The sequence below is a fragment of the Convolutriloba macropyga genome, chromosome 3, assembly GCF_964194025.1.
Source record: "Convolutriloba macropyga chromosome 3, txConMacr16.3, whole genome shotgun sequence".
NCBI lineage: Eukaryota > Metazoa > Xenacoelomorpha > Acoela > Convolutidae > Convolutriloba > Convolutriloba macropyga.
Genome location: NC_134470.1, coordinates 7440457 through 7457956, shown reverse-complemented (window position 1 = coordinate 7457956; position 17500 = coordinate 7440457). Strand labels below are relative to the sequence as shown.

Genomic DNA, 17500 nt, shown 5'->3' with positions numbered 1-17500 from the left:
TGACGTCCAAACATTGAACTCATTTCTTTAATTATACTTCTTTAATTTTGATGGTCAAAAAATTCCATTATTGTATTAATAAGTTTTTATATGTTTACCACTACACCAACTTCATGGGTTAATGAGAAAGACCCACAAAATCTATAATTTCTTCGGGGGGGGGGGGGCTATAATATTATATGGGAAAGACCAGATTTTGCGAGCTTTCCTCTTTGTCTGATGATCTGGCTTTCTTTTTTTTTCAGAGAAAATTGGGCTGAAATTGACCCAGGATTGTGTTCAGCTGTGCAGTTGGCTTATAGTGAGTAAGATAAATCCAACCATAAATGTTAGAAGCATAAATTATAAATAAATCAAGCTCCCATTGCAATTAAAAAGTTTTTTTAGTAAATCCAGATGTTGGTTATCGAACAAGGTTGACCAGTGGTCATTTATTTAAGATTTGCATCGTCTGTCGGGAATTACCACCCTAGTGATGAGTGAATTTAAAACTTGCAAGAATCTTGCAAGCTGATTCAAAACTTGCAAGATTCTTGCAAGAATCTTGCAAGATATCAATCAAGGCAAAAAAAATCAGGTTACAAATGTTATAGAAAACATCTTTGAAGCAAATTATTGTTTATTGAACAAATTACAAAACCGAATTCAATAAAAAAAATTTTTTAGCCTGGACTCAAAATCTTGCAAGAATCTTGCAAGAATCTTGCAAGTTTTTGAATTCTGGAAATTTTATGTTTGTATTTTTGGTAGCTAACTGAAAACCAAATGAAATGACTGATATAAAAATTTTTGATCAGCAGAACTGAACCTATTTGACTTTTTCCGTAAACGCCTTTTGAATGTGAAATCTTGCAAGAATCTTGCAAATTTCTTGCAAGATTTTGAATTCAAAAATACATTTTCGACAAAGAACTAGAGACATCACCACCAACCAAATCCGTCTACTTTAAGATTAATTAGCCTACTCTAGAAAATGACGAAATCAAACACTTTCAATCTTCCTCCCATTTTTAATCAAACAAGTTATTTATAAAGAAACAACCAGTTGGAATATTTTGTTACCGATCCTATCTCAGATCGCTTCAACTTATACCTAGCATTCAACTAAAGTTTTGGATTTATCTTAATCATTTGTCATTCTGGATTTTTCTGGATCTTAACTAATTGAAAATCTGACCACTCTTATTTTGGCTTAACCATTTTTTAGTTTCTGAATTGATGAAAAATGTTGACACGCATAAGCGTCGAGTTTTATAATACAAAACATTAATCTTAACGTAGCACATTAAAATTTTGAAGTAAAACTTACATTTATAACTTTGTTACTATCTCTATCAATATCAAATTGCTGAATTTTGGAATTCAACAAAAGCTGAAACTCAAACTTCAAAAACTCTTCAGGGTTTTACGAAAGACAAACATACAAAATTGACAAGACAAACAAAATTCTTTTAGGTTTTCTCTGGTCTTAGCACTCTCTGCTACAAAATCACGATCTTTCAGTATAGATAATCCTGAGAAATCAAAACCATCAAACTGTAAAAAAAAATTCGATTCAAAGTTAAAATTTTGAACGGTATACTTTTTGGTTTTCGCTGTATCTTGAATTCTGGCGTAGACATTAGTTGATTTCTCAGGTACGACTTAACGAAGTCGTGCATTTTCATTTTCGTAAAAAATGAGAACCAGTTATATCCAGAAACAGCAACAGAAAACAAATTGCCTGAACGAGACAAAAATGACAAAGTTGTCTTTTATTTGCGTCCCTTTAATTGAAATCGAGACTGATCTGAAAAATGCGAAAATTATTGTCTGCGGTTTAATACAGTTTTGATTCCCAACAGAATGTCCAATATTGGAGTTTTAAATTTCATTAACTTTTATTAAAGGAAACAAAAACCAATAGTTTTTTAAACATGAAGAGAGAAAAGTATTCAATTTTCAGACGAAAAATATATTGTTCTTCAAACGAATGAGAAGAAAAACATAATTTCTTGAGAAATCAGGGACAACGATCATATCTTATTAAAGTCTGATGCTTTTTCCTGTTAACTTCAATGTCGACAACGTTTATAGACGTTATTTTCACGAGCAACTAATTAACCTATTATCCGTGTGTTTCGATGGTGAAATCAAAGCGTTCTCCAGTATGCTTAAATTGGCTAATAAAGATAGAGGTAATATATGCCCAACAAAAATAACTGATTTTTTTGTAATCTTCCTCAATAATTTTGGAGTTTTCCGCTCAACTTAAGAGACAAGACTCCCTTCCATTTTGTTTCCTCAAAAACGGGATAACTGAAACAAAGTTTTTTTGGCTTGTTTTGTTTCACTTATTTCGTATTTGATCAATTCCGCTGAACTTTCTAGTGAATTTTCCTAAATCACCAAATTATTTCAAGATTTTTAACATCAAAATTGGACTGCAGCTGAAAAGCAATTTGAGATAACAAAAACTACGCACCATTAAAGTGTCCATCAAAATAATTTTCCTTCAATAAAAGGAATATTGATCAAGAGTTTTATTTTAAACGAAAAAGAGAAAAAAAATTGTAGTAAAAATTTCTTAAATACTTTCACTAACCCTTAAACACCCAACATGTAGTTGGTTTGGGTTCTGATTTCACAAACTGTAGCAGAGTAATTTGAATATGGGATACGTGAAAGAAACAGTAAGAAAGAATATTTTTTTTGAGAAAGTTGAGTAAAGTCTGTACCTTCTTTTTGAACTCTATCTTCTGCTGGTTCCAAAGATTTCTTCTTTGCCCTATTTATGATTTTTTTTCAGTCTGTTGAAAGCGTTCAGAATTTCGCAGCTTGTGTTATGTATAAAGATTCTGGTAGTGTTTCAGATATATTACACACTTACTTTTTTGAAATAAATAAAACGAAATTTATATATGCAATAGACATGTTTTGCAATATTGATTTTGTGTTGAGAGGCTCATTTTTAATACTGTTGACCATTAACGTGTCTTCATTTAACAAATAGTCAGTTTCAGGTGCGAATTATTAGCCGATCCCAGATTTCTTCAGCTTATAAGTAGCGTCCAACTAAGCCAATTTTTTTAATACCAAAATTCGGATTAAACAAGAGAAAAAAGCAGAGTGGTCAAATGAACTTTATTTTTTTGAGGTATCTGAAATCAACCTTGACTCCAAAATTTTCGGGGTTCAAATTGTCCTGGTCGATTGAAGTCCAACGCTATACCAATTGTCGGAAAAAAATTATTCGAAACTTCATGGCTTTTGTTTGAACTTATTTTGACTGCTTAATGTAAAATTGAAATGACTGAAATTTGTTTGAAAACTCACATGCAAAAGTTGCCTAAATTTTTTATTCTTTCACAGATTCGTCTTGGTTGATGCAATCGTATTTAATAGATGGTCTCTGTCTCATGATTTTTAGACGGTAATTGGTACCTTGCTAACCAGTCATAAAAAAGCTGGATCTTAATGTTCTTCCAAATTTGCCATCACGTTGGTACATATTAATTAGTGCTTAACAGAGGTTTATGAAAGAAAATTTTTTTTCGAAGCAGAGAAAACATTTTGTTATCATGAAAAAAAACAATTCGTTGTTGTAAAATTTATGAAATGTCGTGGCCAATGTATCTCTTCACCTATTTTCATTTCGCATAACCTTTTTTCACGATGAATGTCGTCACTAAAGTTCATGGTTGAACATAACCAATATTTTGATTATTTTGAGCCTTTACTTAGCCTAATAACTGATTGCCATATTTTTAATAGTATTTACTAACGATCCAATTCAAAGATTAAATTGTTTCTGTGATGCATGATACGGGTTAATGTAAAAATACAAATTAACTTCTTCATCCACAATTAGTTTTGGGTTCGACATTTCTGAAATTAATTTCCAGCTAGTTTTTCTCACATTTTGGTACAAAAGCTACTATTTTAGTGATTAGATACTAACACCATGGTCAAAGATGACGCATAGAATTGATTAACATATAACCTGGAAGAATGGCAAAATTATTTTACTGTTTTTCTTGCCAAAACTGTCATCGTGCAAAATTTTTATGGGTATATTCAAACTTAGAGATAATTTGGACTAATTTTGCTTTCGGTCACAAATTTTCACACACGCACACCTACAACCTGAATCTACAAACATGGTTTTGAAAATAGTTACAAAATCGAGTAAACTTATTCGAGAAATCGGACATGTGCCACGTAATGGCAAACCCGTATCTTGTTGTGTTGGTAGATAAAACGACATGACAGCTTTTTGAACACTTTTCAACATTTCCAGTTAAAAATTGTGAAATTGTTTCGGACCGCCAAGATTGAATGCATAACGTTGAAAATTTTCAGGTTTCGATCGTGATCCGGAATACTTCACACGATCACATGCGAACATGGGAACTACAAAGAACGTTGCGCTGCTCAAGTTGCTATATTACTATGAGTTAAGAAAATCAGACATGGCTCAGGTGAAGGAGAAACAACTGAGATGTTCAGAACACTCCGACAGAGGGTAATCACTCCAGTAATAGACTCCAAATTCAAGTATAAATCAGAACTGGACAAGTGTAAATCAGCAATGAGCAATTGTAAATCGGTACTGAACAAGTGTAAGTCAGTACTGAACAAGTGTAAGTCAGTTCTGAACAAGTGTTATTCAGTACTGAACAAGTGTAAGTCAGTACTGAACAAGTGTTATTCAGTACTGAACAAGTGTAAGTCAGTACCGAACAAGTGTAAGTCAGTACTGAACAAGTGTAAGTCAGTACTGAACAAGCGTAAACAAGTACTGGGCAAGTGCCCGGATAAAGGTTTCGTCAAAAAATTAAGGTAGGAATTGCAGTGAATAGCGGCAAAAAATATTTCTCAGCACAAGGCACCGAGAGCACCCCTTGCATCTTTTGGCAATGAGTGCGTTCAAAGCGGTGAATTTTTTCGATTTTTTTGCGGCTTCTAGCGGTTAGATTGTCATTTTCACCGCATTCACCGGAACTTTTACAAAACAGAAACTGTAGTACATGCTTGTTTAAAACTTTGACCTGCATATTTACCACTTCCTCTCCTTCAACTGCGCCACCGGTCACTTACCTCTATATTTTTTTTCCTTTGAACTTAACTCAGGTTCACTCCACTTTATGGAAAACATATGCGTATAAAGTTTCGTAATTTTATCGACTTTCAGCGGTGAAATTTTTAGTTTCACCACTTAGGCGGCAAAACAATAATAATTCACCGCTACCAACAGAAAGCAGTGAAAATAAAGACTTCACCGCAAATCATACAAATAATAGAACTAAAAAATTTGCACTGAATTTTCATCGTTGAATGAACGCAAGATGTGAGGTTTTTAGAACTGAAATTTTTAATTTCTCCTCTTGCAACGCACTCAGCGCTTAAAACCGCAATTCCTACAGCCAAATTACAAATTAGTAATTGAACGTACACTGATTGAGGTCAAATCCATGTGAAATCAAGTTATCAGTTGGACATGATGGTGTGACCGTCATTTATGAAGTTTAAACTATTCAAACAAATATTGATAATCATTCTGGATTTCAGCAGGCAAAATTTTGTGCCTCATGATGTTTCCCACTATGATTTTGATTGAAAAATATTCAATTCGCACTCAAATATTTATAGGATTCTGCAATGATTTGTCAACTCCTCAAGAGTGAGAAAAATCGAAGTCAAACCAAAATCTTGTTTCTAGCACTGTGCGTGCTTCCCCAAAAAACGCTTTGAAAGTAAACTGACACTCGCAACAGTAGTGATCAAATAATCAAATGATCAAATAATAATCAAATAGTAATCAGTGATCAAATAATAATCAGTGATCAAAAAATAATCAGTGATCAAATGATAATCAGTGATCAAATAATAATCAGTGATCAAATAAAAATGATCAAATAATAATCAGTGATCAAAAAATAATCAGTGATCAAATGATAATCAGTGATCAAATAATAATCAGTGATCAAATAAAAATGATCAAATAATAATGATCAAAATCATGATCAAATAATAATCAATGATCGAATAATGGTTTGTTTTGAAGCGCTTCATCAGGTCTTAGGTGACCAAAATTTTTGTCCATTTCTTGCTCCTGATTGATTTATATAGATCAATTTCATAGTTCATATGAACTTTTTGGAAACAAAACGAATGCCAATCTTCCGTTTGGTCTATTTTTTATTTCAGAATTTTTAAAGAGATTTTTAATAAACAAAACTCTTTTCACAGTACTGATGAAAAAGGCAAACATTTCAAAGTAGATTTGCCTGATGCTTGATTTAAAAGTGTTATGCCTTCTCTAAAAACATTCATTAAACATAAAGTCAGCATTCTAAAAATTTACTTTTTCTCAACAAGAAAAATTGGATAATTGCCCGGAACAACGTCCCATAGTAAACCAGTACTGAATCATACTATTCCAATTCTGTAACTTTACTCTGAACAGTACTATGTTCATGTCATTTTTTAGACTTTTAATGGTAAAATTAGAACGAAAGTTTAGTTTTTGCTGAATTTAAGCTGGGACATACTGAGTCGTCAGTCTGAGAAACAGCTGCATACTGAGTCAACAGTCTGAGAATGAGCTGCAAATACACTTAAGCAGACTAAACATGGAACAATCAGGTGGAATACAGTTGCATTGGGGGGAGGGGGGTGAACACTTCCCCTTTGGCCATATTTCAGCTAATCAGCTTTGATCTCCTCTTTCGGGTGCATTTTAATTTCCCTTTGGAATGTCGATTTGAACAAACTAATGACTAGTATCAATTTGATAAAAATGAAACATTGTATTCCATCTGTACATCGTCGGCCCATAACTGTATCTGTTTTCGTCGGAGCTAAAACTAAGACATTTAAACAAAAATCCATTACAATCTGAAACAAAAACCACATAAATCTGAAACTTCGGTCCAAATTTGTCAGGTTCCAGGTACTCGTCGTTTTTTTTTCAGGTTTCGCCGTGTTTTTACTGGTTTTGGCGGTTTTTTTGCTAATCTTAATACGTTTTATGCAACGTTTTAAGATTGTAAGTCAACGTCATGCTCAAATTGTGCATCGCCCAAAATTTCAATTTTTTTTGAAATTTTCATAATTTATAATGATTTTGCTATGAACATCATGAGGAATCGAAACCAAGATTGCTCAGTCTGTTTTCATAAAAAAGAGTATCTATGAGGTTTATACTGCACATCATGAGTTGCAATATGCTCCTGGAATCCACTGGTACAGTACTGGGCCGAAGATATAGAGATGGAATACAATGTTTCAGCACTGAAAAACTATGGGACGAGGGTCCGGGTGGCAATATATCTCTGAGTGAATTGTCGTAAGAATCTTTGGGGAAGGAAGAAAGTTCAATGTTAAAATTATATTGTGATAGCCAGCAAAAGAAGAAGTAATCCAGTTTTTCAAGAGAACTAAAATTCTAGCACTATTTTGTTGCAATTTCAGCTTCGTGCTTTAATTTATATTTGAGATATGAAGTTCAAGCAAAAATTTTCCTGTTGTGTTTTTAATCTCAAACTGTTTTCATGCAAAAAAAGCATTCCTTCTTTCTAAAGTGGCTTTCAAGAAAATGGATTTTCCCCACTGAAATCGTCTTAAATGTGTTTTTATTGAAATTGTATACAAGAACGTAAAAAAGTGCAATGCTGGAGAATGAATAAACTGAGTTCGAAAAAATAACCCAAAAAAGGCCACGTCCTTGTTGAGTTAGGAGTTATGCAGAAAGTTAGAATTTTATTTGAAATAGGACAATTTTTGCAAACTTTTGCAGCGTTTTTATCAAGGGCTTTATTTTTTCTAAAAACCGGTAATTTACAAGATTCATTCATTGCCTTTGTCAATCATTAGTTGAATCAATCACTTTAAAAGATTGAAGTGACAAATCAGTTTCTAAATCACTACTGACCAGAAAGTGCAACGCTGAGTACTTCGACCAACTTTTTCGAAGAATTTGCTTGTTTTTAGGAGTTTTTAATTAACGCTCCTTTTTATGCTGCCGTGTCAATTTTGTAATGTAGCGTTACTGGCTGTTATAGATAATTTGGGAAACATATACAGGAGCTTATGGGGGATTTAACAAGAATTTTGCATCTTTAAAGGGCAGCTAAGAACTTATCAAGTGCTTTATTTTTTTTAAAAAAGGTAGTTTTCAAGATGCATTGCCTTACTATTGGTATAAGTTGAATCACTAATTTTAAAAGATTGAAGTAATAAGTTACTTTCCTTTGACAGATCTTTAACACTGTTGATTTCCGAGGACATCACTGGACTTCAAGTTCTGACCAGAGATGGAAAATACCTAAATTTATCTAAAGCAGAGGACCCTAGCCACGTTCTAGTCAACCTCGGTGACATTATGCAACGATGGACAGACGACGAACTGATCGCAGCCAATCACAGAGTTGTATTCAACGACGGAAAGACGACTGCTGAAACTGACCAATCAGTAGAGAGCACGGACGATTGTGATCCAATTGTGTGTAAAAAGCGTCAATCGATAGCATTTTTCTCTGCGCCTGATATTGGAACTCTTATCGAAGGAGTTAAAGGACCCGACTCTAATTACGAGCCAATATTGGTGGAAGATTTAATCGCTAATTTAATGCGACAACTATATAACTTAGAAAAGTAGAGAGATATATTTTCAAGTAACAATTCAACAAAAACTGTCAAGGTTCAAAAAGCATAATGAAAGCAATTTAAAATTTGGAATTTACCACTGAATATAAATAGTGTTGCATACTTTAAGATGGAAATAGCTAAGAAATAAAGATATGAGTTTTTACGGTAACAGAAGTCGAATAGACGAAACCTTGTGTAACACGAAAAATGAAAAGAGCGGATCTTTGCAAACTCAAAAATTGCAAGTATTTTTTGGCTCCAAATTTCTGAGTAAATCAGGTTATTTTTATATCTGTTTTCATCTTTATCTAAATACAGTATGGAGTCTACAGGTTTGGTATGAGATAGAGTCTGGTCCGGTATGTGAATTAATAACGTTATGTAAATATACATTTAAAAATTAAAATAAAACGTCCAATTTTTTGAATGTGGTGTTAGGTTAATTGGACTCGGTGTCAAATAATGTAATGATTTCAAACCGCAACTTTTGCGAAACTGGTCACTTGCGGATTCGGACCAGATTCTATTTCATACTGGACGAGACTCTATCTCATACCAGCCCCAGTCGATTTCGAATGGTTATCTTGCAAGATTCTGGCAGATTCTGCCAGAACCTTGCAAGATTATGCATAATCTTGCAAGATTTCTGCCAGAATCTTGCAAGATAACCATTTTCTGCCAGAATCTTGCAAGATAACCATTTTTCTGCCAGAATCTTGCAAGATAACCATTTTTCTGCCAGAATCTTGCAAGATAACCATTTTTCTGCCAGAATCTTGCAAGATAGCAATTTTTCTGCCAGACTCTTGCAAGATAACACTTTTTCTGCCAGAATCCTGCAAGATAGCAATTTTTCTGCTAGAATTTCACAAAATAATCATTTCGCTGTCAGAATCCTCTAATATATCCACTTTTTTGCACAAGATCCTCCGAGATGAATTGACTAATGCGAGTAATTCTGACAGCAAATCTAAAGTCCTTCGAAGCTCAAAAAATGGCAAAATGAAGATAATCACATTTTTTGGGCAATGGCAAAAAAGTTAAGCGTAAGGAGCTGAATTAAATGAAAGGAAGCAGTTTAAGATGCAAAGACTAATATCACTTAATTTTTCCATCAAAAAAAGTAATCTAGACGTGTAGTTTCGTAAATTTTGATAAAGTTGAAAAGAACAGTTTAAAATAGTTATTTATTTTGTGTTAACACTTCTCAAAGGCAGATTTTAATTTGTTTTCTTCAGATAATTCATATTTCCAGATTCAAAATCAATTTAAATTCATTATTTTTCTTAAAAAACACGCAACTGATTCTTAAGAAAATTTCTGGTCAAAATGAAATGTGTTAATTGAATGGGAGCCAATAAGAGGACAGCTCGACCGGAACGAACTTGCAAGAATCTTGCAAGATAACCATTTTTCTGGCAGATCTTGCAAGATAACCATTTTTCTGGCAGTTCTTGCAAGATAGACAGTTTTTGCAAGATTCTGGCAGAATCTTGCAAGATAACCATCTGGTCTCGACTGGGGAAACCTCTAGGACTCTTATATTATATGGATCTTTGATTGCTAAAAGATGCTGATTGTTGAAAACAAGTACTGATGTGGTATTGAAATTTATAAATTTCAATACCACACCAGTACTTGTTTTCAACAATCAGCATGTTTTAACAATCGAAGATCCATATAATAATAGTCCTGTTTTGTATATTATATTTTCAAATGGGATACGCTATGTACGGAATAGAATATTTTTCTGACTATAAAATAGGCCGCTTTGATTTTTTCAGTTTGTTCATACCCGTACTTAAAGTTCAGTGACAATCAGTACTGATTCAGAACAATTTCAGAGAAATTTACAATTTTAGTACTGATTCAGAACGATCTCACAACCAATTGTAAAGTCATTTCTGAATTTCGCTGAATCAGAGTAAAATTCGGGGAAAATGTTCTGCATTCGTCTATATCAGAAGATAATTCAAAATGCATCACTGAATTAGCTCTGAATCAGACAAATTCAGTTCAAAATCTGACCTGAATTAGACACTGACTCAGTGCTGAATTCGGCTGAGAGTTAGGTACGGGTATTAAAAAGAAGCAACCAATAGGAAAACTTGAATTGCAGTTTGAACTCTGCTAACCCGCGGGCTTTTTTTACACCCCAGCCTTTAAGGAACGAATATATAATTTTCATGTTGTTGCTGGATTAAGATTGAGCTGAAGAGCTATGTAGGTATTTGTTATCAAGAATAATAAAGCAATAATCCGCAAAATTTAGCGTCCCTCTATTCATTTGGAACTTTCAACGCGTAAAACTTGACAAAATAGTGTTGGTAATAGCTTGTAAGGACATAAATTGTTTTCGCAACCTCTGAAAAGACTAATATCAATTCTAAAACACATGCTAGACGTTCTTTTTTATCAGAATTTGGAGTAAAAACTTTTAATAATTCAGATCTCACAAGATAAGAATTTTAATTATTAGATCGGAGCCGACAAATATTTCAATTTTAATTGTGCCTTGTTGCATGGGATCGAGAAATTAAAATATTTCTCGGCTGATCATATTCACCCAACTGATCCTACAATCCAAAATTTTTCTCAATAAATCACTTCATTTCTCAGGTTGACAGAATTATTGCTGCCAACAACCAACTTTTTGCAGCACTTCTCAGTGTTAGTGGAAAGCGGGAAAAAATTGCAAAGTTATATAGTTTGTAGCAGTGAACAGTGGTCTGGAATTTATCATTAAAGCATATTAATTTTAATTGGAAACATTGAGTAAATTCGAAGCAGTCAAATGAGACAAAAAAGGAATTTCAATATCACCATGATTAGCCGGAATAAAAGAACCGTCGTTTTCTGAAACTTATGTGGCATCCTATATATTAGACGCGTGAGCTCTAAAATGAGACAAAATTTTTGCTTGTTTAAGGGACCTCTCGAAGCGCATGCTTAGGAGCCGCATTCAGTAGCATGGTTAAGCGAACATTATGAGAGAGGTCAATGACCTAAAAGGCTCAAAGTACATGGGTGAGAACCGAACCTGGGTCAAAAGACTGTGAGTCAGGTGCATTTACAACGAGGCTACGAGGGCTTGGAATTATTCTCTCCCAGAGGGAGGAATTTTCTGTCTTGTTTATTACGTGTTTTTTAAATGCTCCCGAACAACATTTGAAGTTCTGATTGTAAACGTGTTTTTCTGCAAATTTTAGCTTTACAGATTCTGCGCTCTTCTAGAACATTCTTAGCTTTCAACTAAGTTTTTCACGCTTAACCTTTTTGATTTTTGTGTGATCTTAAATGCTCTCAATCTGAAAATTTTTTTGATACGATAAAAGCGATTGTGAGAAACGGTGGTATGTAGTCGATATAGCGCAGTTGGTAAGTTGGAGGACTGCTATTTTGAGGGTCGAGGGTTCAAATCCGTGTCGGGTTTTCTCCCTTTTGTAGACATGAAAATTTATAATCAACCCCATGCAGCCTGTTTTCCGAGGGCACTTCTTGCGATGCTGAGTCGTTTTATGTTCCTGTGTGTTTGGGGATGAAAAATGCTATGCCTATATATTAAACGCAGGAGCTTCAAAGTGGGACAAAATTTTTGCATGTTTAAGGGGATTCTCGAAGCGAATGTTTAAGAGCCGCGTTGCGCAGCATGGTTAAGGGAACTTATCGGGAGAGGACAATGACCTAAAAGGCTCAGAGTACATGGATGAGAACCGAACCTGAGACAAAAGACTGTTAGTCAGGTGCAGTTACCACGAGGCTAAGAAGGCTTGAAATTATGCTCGCCCAGATGGAGGTTTTAATGTCCTGAGTACTACGTGTTTTTTTAGTTGCTCACGAATTAAGTTTGAAGTTCGTATTGTAAACGTGTGTTTTTGTGCAAAGTTTTGGCATTACAGGTTCTGTGGTGTTCTAGAACACTCATAGCATTAGACTGAGTATTTCACGCTTAAATTTTTTTTATTTTTGTGTGATCTCAAATGCTCTCAATCTGAAATGTTTATTGATACGATAAAAGCGATTGTGAGAAACGGTGGACTGTAGTCGTTATACCGAAGTTGGTAAGATCGAGGACTGCTATTCTGAGGGTCGAGGGTTCAAACCCGTGTCGGTTTTCCTCCCTTCTATAGACATGAAAATATCTAATCAACCCAAGCCGCCTGTTTTTCGAGGGCACCTCTTGTGACGCTGAGTCGTTTTATGTTCCTGTGTTTTTGGGGGATGAAAAATGCTAATCCTATTTATTAAACGCGTGAGCTTCAAAGTGGGACAAATTTTTTTGCCTGCTTAAGGGGCTTCTCGAAGCGAATGCCTAGGAGCCGCATTGAGCAGCATGATTAAACGAACATATTGAGAGAGGTCAATGACCTAAAAGACACAAAGTACATGGATGGGAACCGAACTTGGGACAAAAGACTGTTAGTCAGGTGCAGTTTCCACGAGGCTAAAAGGGCTTGAATTTATGCACGCTCAGAGGGAGGTCTTACTATTCTGGGTACTGCGTGTTCTTTAATTGCTCACAAATTAGGTTTGAAGTTCTTATAGTAAACGAGTGTTTTTCTGCAAAGTTTTGTTTTTACAGGTTCTGCGGTATTCTAGAACACTCATAGCATTCGACTAAGTTTTTCACGATTACTTTTTGATATTTGTGTGATCTCAAATGCTCTCAATCTGTAATGTGTTTTTTGATACGACAAAAGCGATTGCGAGATAAGGTGGTATGCAGTCGTTATAGCGCAGTTGGTAAGATGGAGGACTGCTATTCTGATGTTCGAGGGTCCAACACCGTGTCGGGTACCCTCCCTATTGTAGACATGAAAGTTTCTAATCAACACCATGCCGCATGTTGTTCGAGAGCACTTCTTGCGACGCTGATTCGTTTTATGTTCCTGTGTGTATTTGGGGAAGAAAATTGCTAATCCTATATATTAAACGCGTGAGCTCTAAAAGGGGACAAAACTTTTGCATATTTAAGGGATGTAATGGATTTATTTCTCTCGAAGTGCATGTTTAGGAGCCGCATTGAGCAACTTGGTTAGGCGAACATTTTGAGAGAGGTCGATGACCTAAAGGACTCAAGGCAGATGGGTGAGAACCGAACCTGGGACAAAAGACTGTTAGTCAGGTGCAGTTACCACGAGGCTAAGAGGGCTTGAAAGTATGCTCGCCCAGAGGAAGGTTTTACTGTCCTGGGTACTACGTGTTTTTTATTTGCTCACGAATTAAGTTCGAAGTTCTTATTGTAAACGAGTGTTTTTCTGCAAAGATTCAACTGGACAGATTCTGCGCTAGTCTAGAACACTCTTAGCTTTCAACTAAGTTTATCACGCTTATTTTTTTTTGAGTTTTGTGTGATCTCAAATGCTCTCAATCTGACATATGTTTATTGATACGATGAAAGCGATTTTGACAAAAGGTTGTATGTAGTCGTCATAGCTCAGTTGGTAAGATGGCGGACTGCTATTCTGAGGGTCGAGGGTTCGAACCTGTGTCGGGTTTCCTCCCTTTTGTAGACATGAAAACTTCTTATCAACCCCATGCCGCCTGTTTTTCGAGGGCACTTCTTGCGACGCTGAGTCATTTTATGTTCCTGTTTGGCAATGAAAAATGCTAATCCTATATAATCCTATATTATGTTCCTGCTTGGGGATGAAAAATGCTAATCCTATATAATAAACGCGTGAGCTTCAAAGTGCGACAAAATTTTTGCATATTTAGGGGGCTTCTCAAAGCGAAGGTTTACGAGCCGCATTGAGCAGCGTGGTTAAGCGAACACGTCGATAGAGGTCTATGACCTAAAAGACTCAAAGTACATGGATGAGAACCGAACCTGGGACAAAAGACTCTTAGTCAGATGCAGTTTCCACGAGGCTAAGAGGGCTTCAAATTATGTTCGCCCGGAGGGAGGCTTTACGCTCCTGGGTACTACGTGTTTTTCTAATTGCTCACGAATTAAGTTTGAAATTCTTATTGTAAAAGTGTGTTTTTCTGCAAAATGTTGGCTTTACAGGTTTTGCGGTATTCTAGAACAATCATAGCATTAGACTAAGTTCTTCACCCCTAATTTTTTGATTTTGTGTGATCTCAAACGCTCTCAATCTGGAATGTTTATTGATACGATAAAAAACGGTTGTGAGAAACGGTGTATGTAGTGGTTATAGCGCAGTTGGTGAAATGGAGGACTGCTATTCTGAAGGTCGAGGGTACGAATCCGTGTCGGGTTTCTTCCTTTTGTACACATGAAAATTTGTAATCAAACCCGTGCTGCCTGTTTTGCGAGGGCACTTCTTGCGATGCTGAGTCCTTATACTTTGCTGTGTGTTTTGGGGGATGAAAAAAGCTAATCCTATATATTAAACGCGTGAGCTTCAAAGTGGGACAAATTTTTTGCATGTTGGTGGCTTCTCGAAGCGCACTTTTAAGAGCTGTATTGAGCAGCATGATTAAGCGAACATATCGAGAGGTCAATGACCTAAAAGGCTCAAAGTAGATGGATGAGAACCGAACCTGGGACAAAAGACTGTTAGTCAGGTGCAGTTACCACAAGGCTAACAGGGCTTGAAAGTATGCTCACCCAGAGAGAGAGAGAGATTTTACTGTCCTTGTCTACGTGTTTTTAATTGCTCGCGAAATAATTTTGAAGTTCTTAATGTAAACGTGTGTTTTTCTGCAAAGTTTCAGCTTTACAGGTTCTGTGGTATTCTCGAACACTCTTAGCATTCGACTAAGTTCTTCACGCTTACTTTTTGATTTTTGTGTGATCTCAATTGCTCTCGACCTGAAATATGTTTATTGATGCAATAAAAGCGATTGCGAGATACTGTGGTTTGTAGTCGTTATAGCGCAGTTGTTAAGATGGAGGACTGCTCTTTCAAGGTTCGAGTGTCCAAATCCGTGTCGGGTACCCTCCCTATTGTAGACATGAAAATTTCTAATCAATACCATACCGCCTGTTGCTTGAGAGCACTTCTTGCAACGGTGTTTCGTTTTATGTTCCTGTGTGTGTTTGGGGATGAAAATTCCTAATCATATATTTTAAACGGGCAAGCTCTAAAATGTTCAAGAGATAACGGGAGGCGCGCGTATAAAAGCCGCATTGAGCAACAGGTTTAAGCGAACATATCGAGAGAGAGCTCACTGACCTAAAAGGCCCAAAGTAGATGGGAGACAACCGAACCTGGGACAAAAGACTGTTAGTCAGGTGCAGTTCCCATGATGCTAAGAGGGTTAGAAATTTTGCTCGCTCAGAGGGAGGTTTCACTGTCCTGTGTACTACGAGTTTTATAATTGCTCACGATTTAAAATTGAAGGTCTTTTTAGACGTGTGTTTCTCTGCAAAGTTTCAACTGGACAGATTCTGAGCTAATCTAGCACACTCTAAGCTTTCAACTAAGCTTTTCACGCTTAACTTTTTAATTTTTGTTTGATCTCAATGGCTCTCAATCTGACATATGTTTATTGATACGATACAAGCAATTTTGACAAACGGTGGTATATAGTCCTTATTGCGCAGTTGTTAAGATGGAGGACTGCTATTCTGAGTTTCGAGGGTTCGAACCCGTGTCGGGTACCCTGCCTTTTGTAGGCATGAAAAACTCTAATCAACTCAATGCCGCCTGTTGTTCGAGAGGACTTCTTGCGGCGCTAATTCGTTTTATCTCCCTGTGTGTGTTAGGGGAGTGAAAATCGCTAATCCTATATATTAAAAGCGTGAGATCTAAAATGAGGCAAATTTTCTGCATGTTCAAGAGATATCTGGAGGCGCGCATATAAGAGCCGCATTGAGCAACAGGTTTAAGCGAACAAATTGAGAGAGCTCACTGACCTAAAAGGCCCAAAGTAGATGGGTTAGAACCGAATCTGGGACAAAATCCTGTTAGTCAGGTGCAGATACCACGAGGCTAAGCGGGCTTGAAGGCACGCTCGCTCAAAGCGAGGATTTACTGTCTTGGGTACTACATGTTTTTTAATTGCTCCAGAATTGAGTTTGAAGTTCTTTTTGTAAACTTGTAACTTCAGTTGTTTTGCAAAGTTTTAGCCGTACAGATTCTGCGCTATTCTAGAACACTCTTAGCTTTCAACTAAATTTTTCACATTTTACTTTTTTTACGTGATCTCAAATGCTCTCAATCTGAAATATGTTTAGTGATACGTTATAAGCGATTGTAAGCAAAGGTGGTATGTAGTCGTTATAGCGCGGTTGGTAAGATGGATGACTGCTAAGCTGAGGGTTGAGGGTTCGAACCCGTGTCGGGTACCCTCCCTTTTTTAAGCATGACATTTTCTTATCGACTCCATGCCGCCTGTTGTTCGAGAGCACTTCTTGCGGCGCTGATTCGTTTTATGTTCCTGTGTGTGTTTGGGGGATGAAAATGGCTAAATCTATCCTTTTGTAGACATAAAAATTTGTAATCAACATCATGCGACGCGAGTTGATTTATGTTCCCGTGTGTATTTGTAGGATGAAAGATGGCAATTGTTTTCTATTTATAGCAATTCTTCTGTCCATTCGCTTGGTCTTTTCTTTGTTTTTTTGCAAGCATTTGAACGATCGTTTTTTCGTAAACCACTTGGATTTTCCAATTAGTTTTGTTGCCCCTAAACGAATTTTAGAGCAATTATTTTTCTTATCTTTCTTTTTTGGTCTCTCTCTCTCTCTCTCGCTCTGTGTGTGTGTTTGGTCCCATTGTTGCTGTAAATGCTGCGCAAAATGTAGGCCTGCTGACAAAATGTCAACACTTTCTCTTTGACTGATTGATCTTTTTTCGTTTATTGTAACCGATGTGTTAGAAACAGTTTCAAACAAAACTTTAATAATTTGCTGAGTTGCCAAGGAATGTTAAGAGATAATTTTCTCTCAAATGTAACT

The 17500-nt window shown here is 35.9% G+C and overlaps 2 protein-coding genes across 2 annotated transcripts in view; both read left to right on the top strand.

The window, feature by feature from the left end:
* Positions 1 to 8739, top strand: part of LOC142336822 (uncharacterized) — a 26554-nt gene extending 17815 nt beyond the window's left edge. The window contains exons 3-4 of the mRNA XM_075385760.1: positions 4342 to 4504; positions 8242 to 8739. Of these exons, the coding sequence (XP_075241875.1) occupies positions 4342 to 4504; positions 8242 to 8641 (563 nt within the window). The 3' untranslated portion in view covers positions 8642 to 8739. The remainder of the gene's footprint in view (positions 1 to 4341; positions 4505 to 8241) is intronic.
* Positions 1 to 17500, top strand: part of LOC142336823 (uncharacterized) — an 88823-nt gene that overhangs the window by 70365 nt on the left and 958 nt on the right. The window lies entirely within an intron of this gene.